This window comes from Miscanthus floridulus, chromosome 4 (assembly GCF_019320115.1).
Source record: "Miscanthus floridulus cultivar M001 chromosome 4, ASM1932011v1, whole genome shotgun sequence".
NCBI classification, from domain to species: Eukaryota; Viridiplantae; Streptophyta; class Magnoliopsida; order Poales; family Poaceae; genus Miscanthus; species Miscanthus floridulus.
Genome location: NC_089583.1, coordinates 75,868,482 through 75,884,097, shown reverse-complemented (window position 1 = coordinate 75,884,097; position 15,616 = coordinate 75,868,482). Strand labels below are relative to the sequence as shown.

At 46.6% G+C, this 15,616-nt stretch overlaps 1 protein-coding gene across 1 annotated transcript; it reads left to right on the top strand.

Moving 5' to 3' along the window:
- Positions 1–311: 311 nt before the first annotated feature.
- On the top strand, positions 312–869 carry LOC136548665 (uncharacterized). Its single transcript, XM_066540107.1, has one exon. It carries the CDS (start codon positions 312–314, stop codon positions 867–869), a length of 558 nt encoding a protein of 185 aa, XP_066396204.1.
- Positions 870–15,616: the final 14,747 nt, after the last annotated feature.

Genomic DNA, 15,616 nt, shown 5'->3' with positions numbered 1-15,616 from the left:
AACATGACAATGGTCGCCGTAGCTGATCGCATGGGCATGTAGCCCCAACAGGGCCTGCCTAACCACTTCAACAAGCTCATGGATAGCCCATGCACCAACCACGCCTACCCCATCAAACACCTCTACAAGGACTATGAGCTCCTCAAACGTTTCCTATGACATGCCGGTGGGCCAAAAGGAGACGACAAAGAGGCGGCAACTAAGAAAGGAGGCGCAGTGGGCAAGGACGGGGATAGCTTCCCCAACCCTGACGAATGCATCATGTTCTTCGGGGGATCCGACACCACTATAGATAGGCATACGCCGTCGAGATGGCTGTCCCCTCCTACCTAAGCTGGTCGGAATCTCCGATCACTTTCGTTCAGAGGGACCATCCCTCCCATGTCACTAGACCAGGACGCTACCCGCTCATCATTGATCCCATCATCCACAAAAAGCGCCTCACCAAGGTGCTGATGGATGGAGGTAGTGGCCTCAACATCCTCTACGTCAACACCCTCGATGCCATGTGCATCCCCTGGTTGGAACTCTGCCCAGCGGGCTCTCCCTTCCACGGCGTGATCCTAGGAGCGCAGGCATACCCGCTCAGGCAGATCGACCTACCTGTCATGTTTGACAACCAAGCCAACTTCTGCTCGGAGGTCCTCACCTTTGAAGTGGTGGACTTCCTAGGGTCCTACCATGCCATCTTGGGGCACCCATGCTATGCCATATTCATGGCAATCTCCAACTACACCTACCTCAAGCTAAAGATGCTAGGACCGAATGGCATCATCACCGTGGGCAGCACCTTCTCGCACGCCTTCACGTGCAACCATAAGAATTTCGAGCTCGCCACCATGGTCATCAAGTCGTCCAAGCTCCCGTAACTCAGGGATTCATTGACCCCAGCAGTCCTAGACTACAACAAACCAACCTCCTCGATGGCCTTCCGCCCACTCGAGGAAACCAAGGTGGCGGGGATCGACCCCACTGACCCAACCAAGATGGTGCGGATCGAGACCCAGCTCCTGGCCAAATAGGAATGCAAGCTCGTTGACTTCCTATGCGCCAATCGCGATGTCTTCACATGGAAGCCATCTGACTTGCCGGGCATACCATGGGGCGTCACCGAGCACGCACTGTGCCTCATCCTGGGCTCGAAGCCCGCTAAGCCACGTCTTCATTGCTTCGACGACAAGAGGCACAGAGCCATAGGCGAAGAGATCGCCAAACTCCTGGCAGCTGGATTCATCAGAGAGGTATTCCACTTCGACTGGCTTGTAGATCCTATTCTTGTTAAAAAGAAGATCAAAAAATGGAGAATGTGCGTTGATTATACTAGCATCAACAAAGCATGTCCAAAGGATCACTTTCCTTTGCCACGCATAGACTAGATAGTCGACTCCACCTCAGGATGTGAGATCCTCTCCTTTCTGGATGCCTACTCAGGCTATCACTAGATTGCGATGAAAGAGTCTGATCAACTCTTGACCTTGTTCATCACCCTATATGGTTCATACTATTACGTAACCATGCCTTTTGGTCTGAAGAACGCTGGCACCACCTACCAAAGGTGCATGCAGTAATGCTTCACTGACCAAATCGACCTGCTCGATCAACCTGATCAAACCGAGCTACCAAAACCAACAATCGCCATCTATGTTGATGACATAGTGGTCAAAATGGCTCAAGCTTGTGACCTGATCGCAAACTTGGCTGCAATGTTCATGAACCTCCGAAGGTTCAACATCAGATTGAATCCTGAGAAGTTTGTTTTCGAGGTTCCAAAGGGAAGCTATTTGAATACATTGTGTCTGAGCACAGCATCGAGGCCAACCCTGAAAATAACATGGCCATCTCCAACATGGGCCCTATACACAACATCAAGGGCATACAAAGGCTCACCGGCTGTCTAGCTGCCCTGAGCCAATTCATCTCCTAGCTCGGCGAACGGGGGATGCCACTCTATAAGCTCCTCAAAAAGACAGACGCCTTCATCTGGACAGAGGAAGCTCAGCAGGCTCTGGAGAGCCTCAAAGCATCACTGACATCGGCCCCAATCCTCGTCGCTCCTGAATGGGGAGAACCCCTCCTCCTCTATGTCGCAGCATGCAACCATGTGGTGAGCGCCGCCCTAGTCGTCGAAAGGGAGGAGACAGGACACCACCTTAAGGTCCAGCGACCCATATACTTCATTGGGGACATACTCACTGACCCCAAGGTCCGGTACCCCCAGGTGCAGAAACTCCTATACACCGTGCTGATGGCAACCTGGAAGCTCCTGCAATACTTCACCGACCACAAAGTCACGGTCATCACTTCATACTCGCTCGGGGACATCGTCCGCAATCGTGACGTCACGAGACAGATCTCCAAGTGGGCCCTTGAACTCATGGGCCATGACATCAGGTATATCCCTCATACCGCTATTAAATCTTAGGCTCTCATAGATTTTGTCGCCGAATAGATGGAGGTCTAGTTATCGACCCCGGACGTCACCCACGAGTACTGGATAATGTACTTCGACGGGTCCGTAATGGCACCCGGTTTGGGGGCTAGAGTGGTTCTAATCTCCTCGGACGGGAGAAGGCTCCGCTATGCCATCCACCTCCATTTCTCAGCCATAAACAACACCATGGAATACGAGGCCCTCATCAATGGGCTACACATCGCCATCGAGCTTGGCGCTACGTGACTCTACGTCCGTGGTGACTCAGAGTTGGTCATTGAACAAGTCATGAAGGAGTCCTCCTACAAAAACCCCCTCATGGCAGCATACTGCCAGGAGGTGCGCAAGCTTGAGGACAAATTCTAGGGGATAGAGCTACATCACATCCCCCGAAAGGACAATGAGGCCACCGGTTTTCTCGCAAAATTGGCCGCCAGGCGGGATCCGTCTCCAAGCGGGATCTTCATCAACGATCTCCATGAGCCATCCACCCGTGTCCTAGAAGGTCCGATCCAGACACACATCAATGCCAAGCCGACGCCCGAGGGCTCTGACCCCAGTGCCTCCATGATGACATCGCCCGCTGACGACGCCGTATTGGCACTCGATCAAACTGACTAGCGAGCGCCGCTACTTGCCTACCTCCTCGAGGAGGTTCTCCCAACCGAAAAGGACTGAAGCCCAACAGATCACTCGACGTGCCAAGACCTTCATCGTGCTTGGTGATGAACTCTACAAATGGAGTCCATCAGGGGTGCTCATGAAGTGCATCCCTACCAACCAGGGGAAGTAGCTTTGCCTTGAGGTCCACGCCGGGATCTACGGACATCACATGGCCCCGAGGTCGCTGGTTGGAAAAGCTTTTTGCCAAGGTTTTTACTGGCCCACCGCACTATAAGATGCAGAGGAGGTCGTTTGTAGGTGTGAGGGATGCTGATTCTACGCTCGGCAAACTCATTTGCCAGCACAGGAGCTTCAAACCATCCCCATCACCTGGCCGTTCACAGTCTAGGGCCTCGACATGGTAGGATCCCTCAAAAAGGGCCCTAGCGGCTTCACTCACCTGCTCATAGCGGTCAACAAGTTCACCAAGTGGATAGAGGCCAAGCCCATCACCAACATCCGCTCAGAAGAGGCGGTCAAATTCTTCCTCGACGTCATCTATCGGTTTGGTGTTTCTAACTGTATCATCACTGACCACAGGACTAACTTCACCAAGAAGAAGTTCTTGGACTTCAATGATGGATACGGCATCAGGATCGACTGGGCCTCGGTCAGACATCCACGTACTAACGGTTAGGTCGAGCGTGCCAATGGCATGGTCCTCTAAGGACTTAAGCCATGCATCTTCGACCGACTCAACAAGTACGTTGGGCGATGGGTTGCAGAGGTCCTAGTGATCCTCTAGAGCCTGAGAATGACCCTAAACCGATCCATAGGGTTCACACCCTTCTTCCTGTCCTACAGAGCTGAAGCAGTGCTGCCCTCCGACCTTGACCATGGTGCCCCAAGAGTGAAGGCTTTTGACCATGACTGAGCCATAGAGGCTCAGCAAGACACAGTTGACCTACTTGAGGAGGCCCACGAGATGACTGTCATCCACTCCACTCGCTACCAGCAAACTCTCCATAGGTACCACGAAAGGAAGATCAAGGGGAAGATCCTCAAAATCGGTGATCTCGTACTCCGGAGGACCCAATCAACAAAGGAGAAACACAAGCTCTCTCCACCATCGGAAGGTCCCTATATGGTGACTGAAGTGATCTGACCGGGTGCCTACCGACTGAAGGACGACAATGGCAATGTTCTCACCAACACTTGGAACATTGAACAGCTACATCGTTTTTCCCCTAAATTCAGTCTTACTGCTTTTTCAACACTTGCTCCTATAAAAGCACCCTAGCCTAAACACTTTTAGCCCATGTCGCTCGGGGGCTCCATGAGGGTATTCCATTCCTAGGCGCGAGAAATAAAGCGCCACCACACGTAGGAAGCCCTCTGCCTTCCCAGGCGGAACTTGGAAAAGCCCAACTATGGGATCTTAGCCCAGGAGAGACCATCGGGCTTCCTGAGTCAATCGGACGACTCAGGCAAAACACTGAGAGACAGGTAAGGAGCAAAGGGATGCCCCATGTGGGCCATGCTGACTCCATCACAAACGATGAGCGCAGATCCTGATCGGATATTTCTGATTGGAGCTCCTTAAACCCCATCACTTGAGTCATCAAGGTAACATTACCATCCCCCACTATTTCTTTATATAATCATTTATTCATCTATACACGTATTCATTCATTCCATACATTCGAGGCATCACATGTGCAGTTAAATGCATCACAACGCTCCGTGTTGCGTCATGAAGCGACAATTGCCTCATTCAACATGAGCAAACGACCGACCAGGGTTCGAAGGTTGGCCCACGAAGGGCTTGAAGCCGCCTTGCATCAAATAGAGCCAGGGGAGAAAATGTAGATGGGCCCCGAGTGGCCTTGCCTAGTCTGCCCCAGAGTAGACAAGGTCATCTGAACCTTCTCATTTGATCCTAACCTCCCACCAAACCCACAGAATCTCCATCGAGGGGAGGCCAGCGGGCCACCCGGGTCGATCTCTAGAATGACCTAGGCATCTGTCGAGTTGTAGGTTAATCAGCAGTGGAGTGCCACATGAGGGCTATGCTGACCCCGTCACAAATGATGGACCCAGACTTCACTCGAACATGCCTGTTAGCGAGCTCACCATGCACGTCACTCGAGCCATTGAGGCAAGCGATGTTAGCTCAGCCCCTCCGGTTGTGAGAAACTGTGGACGGGGTAACGCACAAAACTCAAATGATCCCTACCAAAGCCTAATGGGGCTCGGGGGCTCAAGACACCTAAACTGCCTCGGCTGCGCTCGACGCCAGGATCTGTCAGTCCGTATGTCTCGCCCGATCCCTAAAATTGTCTCGGCTATGCCTGACGCCAGGATGCGCGACTCCGTCTCACCCGATCCCTAAACCACCTCGGCTATGCCCGACGCTAGGATCCATGAGCTCCATCTCATTCGATACCTAAAAAACTGCCTCGGCTGTGCACGATGGGTCCGTGAGTCTACCTCGCCCGATCCCTCAGCTGCGCTCGATGCCAAGATCTATGAGCTCTATCTCGCCCAATCCCTAAAAACTGCCTTGGCTGCACTCGATGCCAGGATCCGTGAGTCCATCTCGCTGTCGGTGCGGGACCCACAGGGTACCCCACAAGGAAGGGTGAAGAACTAGCCCGACTAGGATTCTTCCCCTATAATCTTAGTAGTAGTATTATCCTATAATCCTACTAGGAACTCTCACTGTAAACCGACTAGGACTCTGGCCTTCTGACTATATAAAGGAGGGCAAAGCTCCTTGAATCGAGAGTCTAGAGTTCAGACAACAATTGTACAACACAACTATTTACAATCAATCCAACACAAATGCAAATGCCGACTAGACGTAGGGCTATTACTCGATCAAAGGTCAAGGGTCCGAACTAGAATAAATCGACTGTCTCTTGCGTTAACCATCGAGTTCTGCATACACTGAAGCCCGGACATACTACCCCAGGGACCCCCATGGTAGGCTATCGGTGGTCAAACATCGATAGCTGGCGCGCCAGGTAGGGGCTTTCGGCGATTTTGCATCCAAGAGCTCGATGGACCTCAACAACATGATCTTCTCAAAGGGATCAATCTTCATCTTCGGTTCATGGATCTATGAGGCAGGCGACGATGGCAAGCTCCAAGGCCATCTCCTCGAAGATTCAGATCATCATCAGGACTCTTTTAGTTCGATGACAATGATAGGTCAGCTTGTTGGAAGATTCACGTAGCTCGCGATTTCCAATCCAACTCGGATTCCACGACTTCACGCATTCGATTCAAACTCAAGTTCCGCTTCCGAGACGAAGTCTTATCCGAGTTCTTTTGGAAAACCAAGTTCTTTTCTGACCAAGCTCTAGAACATGACGTCAACATATCAAGAATACTACTCAGAGTTCACTGAAAGTACTTCAAAGAAGTCGGGCCCTCTTCCGTTTAGACTCCACAACATGGCAACACCTTATCAGACATGGCACGAAGGATCCACCTATCCTGTGCTTAGAATGCCACTGAAAGGAGCCTAGGAAGGTCTCATTCTAACTATAACATCTCAAGACTACATCATTCACTGGCCAGGTACTGTTCCTGAGGATGACAACACCGAACTAGTCGATGATACGACAACAGCAATTCTACCCTACCAAGAAGGAGATTCGATCTATGACCTTGAAACCTCTACTGAAGTTATCAACAGCTCTGGCTATATGAAAATCAACGATGATGATAGAACAACTCACGCTAGAGAAGAATTGATGATTCGTCGTCCTCGATCACCATTGATCCCCCCAGAAACACCCGACGTAAGGTCTTCAGATGAATCTGAATCCAACATATCACCATTTATCTAGGGGCATGATGGTGAGACAGAAAGTCAAAGGCAAGCGAGAGAAAGAAAGAATAAATTGAAACTGTTGATGCAAAAGTGATCTGCAAACACAAAGGGCTAATACCCGAATCGATATCCAAAGCGTGCCAGTCGATTTGACCTGCTAATCGACAAGGATGAAGATACGAACACTTTGGTCCTGACAACAGCGATACGCCCGGAAGTCACGGCCAAGAGGTGCTCACGCGGAACTCGAGAATCGCCGAAGGTCGCACTGAAACGATGCAGCTCGCCGAATCAATGAGAACTCGTAAAAAGGAAAAATATGCAAATTGACGAAGTCGCCGAAAAGTAAGTAGATGCAAATAGGAGTAAAAATTGGTTTTGATATTGATTGATATATATATTACATTGCCCCTTACTCCATATTTATACCCTGATCTAAAGAGACACAACCAAACACAACTAGGACACCAATCCCATATCTAAGGAAACACGTGACTCTTACATGAATCATACCCTAACAAATATAGAAAAGGAAATCAACTCCTATCTATTTCCCTGTCCGCCTCAATTACGATGGAAATCTCACCGTCCTCCTTCCCATCGGCATACTCCCTACTTCATCGGCAGTAGTCTTCAAGTCTTCCTTCATCGGCATACTCCCTGTTTCATCGGCAGTAGTCTTCAAGCCTCCCTTCATCGGCATACTCCATGTTTCATCGGCAGTAATCCTCAAGCCTCCCTTCATCGGCATCGACAATAACACCTCCAACCTCATCGGCAACGCCCGAGTCCAAATCAACCTTTCCATCGACCATCACCAGTTATCGGCAACCATCTTTACAAACCGGCTTTCATCGGCTATCAATAACTTTCCCCTTGCCGATTAGTCCACTCCGATCATTTTGACACGTGCAAAAAACAGTGTCAACACATGCCCCCCAATTTCGGAGTATAAAACCATTAATGTTCCGAAATTTACTCCAGATAACGCTTGCCTTTGCCCGATTACCGTAACTCATTCTCCAAGCCAAAACTTGATTTGTTACCAAATCCAATCAAATCTAATCTTGATTCACGCACTTCAGTAAATATCGCACAATCGCCAACCACTCTTGCCTTGATTATGGTTAAGATACCAAAACAATAACCCATCGGCAAGATCTTAACATGATAATGCTGCCATTTTCAGAATTAAAATATCATGTATCGATATCCCTTCCAAGTCATGATTACTTGTTATCAACTCATCTGTACAATCCCCTGATTATCGCGCAAACAGTTACCATATCCCTCTGAACCGCCTTGACCTATATGCGCGCGACATAGAGATAAGTCCAAAATACCCTTATTCTGGGCGGCTTATAAATAGATTTCTCCGGAACCCTCATTTTCTATCTTCAGCCTCCAATCCTTGGCATTCTCTCTCTCCGGCGGCGACTCCGACGAACAACCGCGCGACCTCAACCAACAAGAACCCTTCTCCGGCGCTAACTTCAAGTTTCCGGCTCATACCTCCACCTTCCTCAAGACAATGGCCATCAACTTTGACATCCCCGCGGTTCGCTCCACTTCCATTACCTTTTACTTTGATCTTTTTGCAAATTCATTCAGTTGGTGATTTTTCCTTTCTTCTGTCTTCTGGATTCCATAACCTTAGGAACTGCGCAACAAATTAATTATCCCAACCGATCAGCCGCACGTCCAATGCCTTGGACCAATGGGCAACCCAGATCCAACCGATCTGATCAATGCAGAGGTTAACAGAATCCCCTTTAGAGCCCAAAATTTCTCTCTGAATTTGTGGAAAGACACATTCCGATCTTGGCCCAAAACCACCAAAGGGTGGAAAGATTGGTACTTGAGGGTTAATAGATCGATGCAAGTATACTGGGCAGAACGAAGGTTAGACCAATGCATTAGGCTCTCTATTGCCGATATGCAGAAAAATGAATCAATGATAATTGCAGCTGCTTATTTCTGGTCAGACACGACCAATACTTTTATGTTTGGACATGGCCCAGCTACTCCTACCCTTGCCGATATCCACATGCTTACTGGCTTGGACATCTCAACTGCCGATGAAGGCTCCATCTATGGTAGAAAGTCTGAATATAGGGTGAATACCCGTAACATCGGCGGTTGGACAGGATATATTCAAGAATACTAGAAAACCGGGACACTTAGCCAGAGGGAACATGCCACATTCCTAAATATGTGGTTAGAAAAATTTATCTTCTGTGGTCGATCAGTAGGACCAACCAACGCCTTCCTCCCTGCAGCTGAACTTTTGGCTAATGGCGTAAGGTTTCCTCTTGGCCGATACCTTCTGAGCTCCACTTATCATCTTCTTCATCAAGTGTCTCAGAAACTTTTGCTTGGCGAACCCATCGGCAACCTGGGAGGCCCGTGGTGGTTTATCAACATGTGGCTGAATGCCCATATGCACAAACGTTTGCAATGGGACTTTTTTGCTCAACAATTCCCACGAGAAATTGCTGAAGACTATGTGCTTGGGGATGATGAATCGGCAACACGCTCACCCCTCAATTTTGGTGAAGCCATAATTGTCCTTCCTGGAACAGAAGCCAACGAAGACCAAATCGGCAGATTCTTCCAAAGCTTCTACAATGGTCTTTCTCGTGATCATAGGGCCTGGGTGCCTTATATTGACGAAGAAAACAGATTCCCCCTTCTTTTCAACTTTGCCGATGACACTCTGAACCAAGATAATGAGCTCATGATGGCTATCATCACTCCCAGGGCGATTCCAGTAAACACATTCGGCAGCGGGAAAAACACCAACATTACATATGAATTTTACAACCCATCGGTAGTATCCCGCCAATTGGCTTTTGGGCAACTGCCAATCAAACTCTGCTTCGCCGATGTGATCAAACCCAGGGAAACAATCACCTGTGGAACAGATTGGAACAAGGTAGTACAACTCTCCCCCGATGCCGATACTACAGATGTTGATATATCCACCTGGACACCAATATCTTTCATCACCGAGTCATACAAGCAATGGTGGCGAGAGTGGAAAGAACAACTGTTCGCAACTTCTGCTCACACATATCGGCACATGATCGACCCTGAATATGCCATCCCTGACGACGCGGTAAGTTTCCTTTAACTCCCTTCTGCTTTTCCCTTCATATATCAGTAACCGATTCTCTTGTAACAGGTTAACAACCCAGCACCATCGGTGAGCAAAAGTGGGAAACCCTTCAATCTCCGGCCTGTTTCCCCAACATCGCCGATCGGCTATAACGCTCCCACCTTAGCCGCTTTGACCCACCAGAAGATTCGTACCAAGACCATCACTTCTAAGTCCAAATTGGCTACATCCAGGGCTACTCCATCGGCCGCTGCTACAACCTTGGTCAAAGCCTTTAAGGTAACAACCTTGTTTATCTTCACTTATGCCGATCACAAACTGTATTAACCTTAATCATCAGGGGGTAAGAGCTGCTACTGGATCGTCATTGGCAATTCCGCCGATATCAAGCACCACTTCTTTCGATGAACCTTCAGAGGTAGCTTCTTGACTTTACATTTTATCTGTTAAATATCATATCTTACACTTGTTTTACAGCAACAATTGGGTACATCGGCAAACGTACCAGATGTCCAAGCTTCACAACCAACAAGTGTCGATGCCCCCCAGCCAATCGTTGCCGATGCCCAAGCAAAGCGCAAAGCTTTAACAGATACTGAAGCACAGCCAAAACGACAAAGGTCTATGCCGATCCCTACATCTGCCCCAATGTCATCGGTCATCATACCTCAAGAGCCCACCACCGATGAAGTCACAGAGGATATCCCATCGGCAAGCTCAGCCGATCCCCCACATGACATACTCCAGGTTGCTTCCTCCAGTCAAGCACAGGAAATTGCCTTGAAACAGGTAAACCAATCAACCTATCTGATTTTACAATACTCATACTTACCCCTAACTGATCTCCTTTTCTCTCTCTCAGGAACAAGATTCCCCGAACAGCCTATTTTCCTTTGCCATTGACATTTCTGACGACGATGAAGAGGAGACAAGTTCTTCCCTTGCGCTGGGAACAATATCGGCAGAGACTAAATCCAAGTTGGAAACCCTCCTGAACTTGCTACAGCAAGGAACCGCCCAACTGGTAGATGACTCGGACCCCGCAAAGGCAATTTTCAAAACAATTCGTGGCCAGGTCCCTGCCGATGTTGAAGAAGTACTCTTCCCAGCAGCCCACTTAGAAAGCCGCCAACTGCAATATCAACGGGCTGCTCAGCGCATTGCCGATAGAGCAGCTCAAGCTCAACTCAAAGAAGAGATGCTACAACTGAAACAAATCGCTGATGAGAAGCACAAGGGCATCGTCAACTTGCAGACTTCGGGTGCTGCACTTAAGCAGAAAATCTTGGATCTATCAGCAAGGAAGATAGCTCTATTGGCTGAATTGAAAGAAATCGATGCAGCCTTAACTCATGCTCAACAAGAAGAAAGCCAGCTACCCAATGTCGTCAAAGCCCTTCAGCAAGAAAGAGATATCCAAGCTCGCAAAGCTTTAGCCATGAAGAAAAAACTCAAGCCTGTGGAGGGTACTGCCGATGACGATATCAAAGAAATGGAGGAAGCCGACCAGATTCGCCTGCGTGCGATATTAGCTATCCAATCCTTGTTGAACGTGTAATCTTATTTATTGTATCGGCACTTTATGAGACATTGACATCCTTGTATAATTCTAGCCGATAGTACTGTTATCGGCACTTATACTTTTATGCATCTATCCAGATACTAGGGTAATATTTCTTTAAATATTTTCCATTTAACGCTCTGGGAAACACAACCCCTTCGAGGGTTTCTAAAATATATGCATTACCAGGAACAGACTGATTTATCCGATATGGACCTTCCCAATTAGGAGACCACTTTCCAAACTTTGAACTTTTAGTCCCAATCGGTAAAATCAATTTCCAGACCAGATCTCCATCGGCAAACTCTTTTACTTTCACCTTCTTGTCATACCATCTAGCTACTCTTTTCTTATTTTCTTCGATACTAACTAAAGCCCTTAACCGATGACCCGCCACATCTTCCAACTCATCCTTCATAAGAGTATTATAATCATCGGCTGTCAGCTGATTTTGAGAACGTATTCGTCTAGAGCCAACCTTAATTTCCCAAGGCAATACTGCATCGTGTCCATATACTAACTGATAAGGCGTTACTTTGGTTGCACCATGGCATGACATCCGATATGACCACAAGGCTTCATTTAATACTATATGCCACCTCCTAGGATTTTCTTCAATTTTGCGCTTAATGAGTTTGATGATCCCTTTGTTAGAAGCCTCAGCTTGACCATTAGCTTGAGCATAATATGGAGAAGAATTTAAAATTTTAATTCCCATACCTACAGCAAACTCATCAAATTCTCCTGATGTAAACATAGTGCCCTGATCGGTAGTGATAGTCTGAGGAATACCAAATCGGTAAACAACATGCTCTTTCACAAAATCAATCATATTGACCGATGTCACCTTTTTTAAAGGAATTGCCTCAACCCACTTTGTGAAATAATCGGTAGCAACCAGAATAAATTTATGTCCTTTACTCGATGGCGGATAAATCTGACCAATGAGATCAATAGCCCATCCCCGGAACGGCCATGGTTTGATTATAGGATTCATAGCCGATGCAGGCGCTCTTTGAATATTACCAAACTTTTGACACCCCTGGCATCCCTTAAAATATTTAAAACAATCTTCAAGAATAGTCGGCCAATAGTACCCATTCCTTCTGATCATCCATTTCATCTTGAAAGCCGATTGATGTGCCCCACATACTCCTTCATGAATTTCACCCATCAAGCTTTTCGATTCATCATTGCTAACACATCTAAGTAAAACTCCATCTATAGTTCGATAATATAATTCATCATCGAGGAGCACATATTTAGTAGCTTGGAACCTTATACGTCTCTCAACCTTTCTATATGGATCCTTTAAATAATCGACAATCTCCTTCCTCCAGTCATCGGTATCAACTGCCGATGTTAGCACTTCCTGAATAGGCTGATACCCTGAAGCATGCTGAGCTAGTCGATTAGCTTCCTCATTATGCAATCGAGAGATATGTTCAAGACGAAAATCTCTAAATCCTTTCAACAATTGCAAACATCTTTCATAATACGAAATCAAAGCTTCACTTCGGCATTCATAAATTCCAGCCAATTGATTTATAACTAGCATAGAATCACCAAAGATTTCAACAACATCGGCACATATCTCCTTTAGCAATTCTAACCCTTTTATCAAGGCTTGGTATTCAGCTTGATTGTTTGTCGCTGTAGCAACAATCGGCAATGAAAACTCATACTTCTTTCCTTGAGGTGAAATTAACACAATGCCGATACCTGCTCCTTCACCACATGTGGACCCATCGAAGAAAAGTGTCCAGGGAGCAATCCCCAGAGAGTCCACCGTATTACAATGCTGAGTGACAAAATCAGCCATCACTTACCCTTTAACTGCCTTAGTTGATTTGTAGCGTAGTTCAAATTCTGATAATGCTAAAATCCATTTGCCGATTCTACCACTTAATATCGGCATCGACAGCATATACTTGACCACATCGTCTTTGCATATGACCGTACATTCGGCAGATAACAAATAATGCCTTAATTTGACACAAGAAAAGTATAAGCACAGACACAATTTTTCGATAGCCGAATACCTCATCTCAGCATCCACTAATCTTCTGCTCAAATAATAAATAACACGTTCTTTCCCTTCAAATTCTTGAATAAGAGCTGAACCGATAACTGTATCATCAGCTGACAAATACAACCTGAAAGGCTTCCCATGTTGAGGTGGAACTAGCACTGGAGGATTTGATAAATATTTCTTAATTTCATCAAGGGCTAATTGCTGTTCAACTCCCCATACAAATTCCTGATCAGCTTTCAATTTAAGTAGTGGGCTGAAAGCCTTGATCTTACCCGACAGATTAGATATGAATCTTCTAATGAAATTAATCTTACCGATCAAAGATTGCAATTCAGTCTTATTGGCAGGAGCAATCACCTTGTTAATTGCATCAATAGACTTCCTACTGATTTCAATGCCCCGCTGATGCACCATAAAACCCAAGAATTGTCCTGCCGATACACCGAATGCACATTTATTAGGATTCATCTTCAATCCATGCTTCCTTGTGCACTCCAGTATCTTTCGCAGATCGGCTAAATGTGCTGTGATATCTCCAGACTTAATCACTACATCATCAATGTAGATCTCCACTAATGTGCCGATGTACTCATGAAAAATAAAGTTCATAGCCCTTTGATAAGTAGCACCGGCATTTTTCAAACCAAACGTCATGACTATCCACTCGAACAACCCCACATGACCTGGACATCTGAAAGCAGTCTTGGGAATATCTTCCTCAGCCATGAATATTTGATTGTAACCTGCATTACCATCCATGAAGCTGATAATTCGATGTCCAGCCGCAGCATCAATCAACAAATCAGCAATCGGCATTGGATAGCCATCCATCGGTGTGGCTTTGTTGAGATTCCTGAAATCAATACAGACACGAAGTTTTCCATTTTTCTTATAAACAGGAATCACATTAGAGATCCACTCTGCGTATCGACATTGCCGAATAAACTTTGCTTCAATTAATTTAGTTATTTCGGCCTTAATGTCAGGAAGTACATTAGGGTTGCATCGGCGCGCTGGCTGCTGATGTGGCCGAAATCCAGATTTGATAGGTAACCGATGTTCAACTATCGATCGGTCTAATCCAGGCATCTCAGTATAATCCCAAGCAAAACAATCTTTATATTCTTTTAACAAATCTGTTATTCGCTGCTTACACTTGGAATCTAACTTAGCACTAATAAAAGTAGGTCTTGACCTATCACCATCACCGATATCTACTTCTACTAAATCATCTGCCGATGTGAACCCTTGACCTAATTTTCCATCATCGGCAAACCTATCCATTAAAACTCCTCTTCAGAACCGACTGCTTGGATCGGTGGAATTTCATAATCAGCAACTCTAAGGAACTCTTTTTCCCAAGCTTCTCCTGATATGCATTTAGTTCGCTCATAAGTATCTGATTCTGCCGATGCGATGATATAAGAAGAATCACCAGGGATGACCTCAATCTTATCCCCAATCCACTGTACGAGGCATTGATGCATTGTAGAAGGAACACAACAATTAGCATGAATCCAATCCCTCCCTAGAAGCATATTATATGCACCCTTGCCGTTGATAACAAAGAACGTCGTTGGCAAGGTTTTGCTGCCGATGGTCAATTCAATGCACACTGCCCCTTTAGCCGGTGACACATTGCCTTCAAAATCTTTCAACATCATATCGGTTTTGGTCAAGTCTTGATCTCCCTTACCAAGTTTCCGATACATCACGTAAGGCATAATATTAATCGCAGCCCCTCCATCAATAAGTACCTTAGACACAGGCTGCCCATCAACTCTGCCCTTCACAAATAAAGCCTTAAGATGCTGTCTCTCGTCATCGGTAGGTTTCTCAAAAACAGCCATCATTGGATCTAGTGTTAACTGAGCTAATTGATCAGAGAGAACAACTTCTTCCTCATTATCAGATAGTGCCAAAAACTCTATCGGCAACATGAATACCATATTAACATCTGCCGATGGACCCTTATTTTTGTGTTTTACCTGCCACTGCTGATGACCAGGCCTTTCATTGGAGGAATT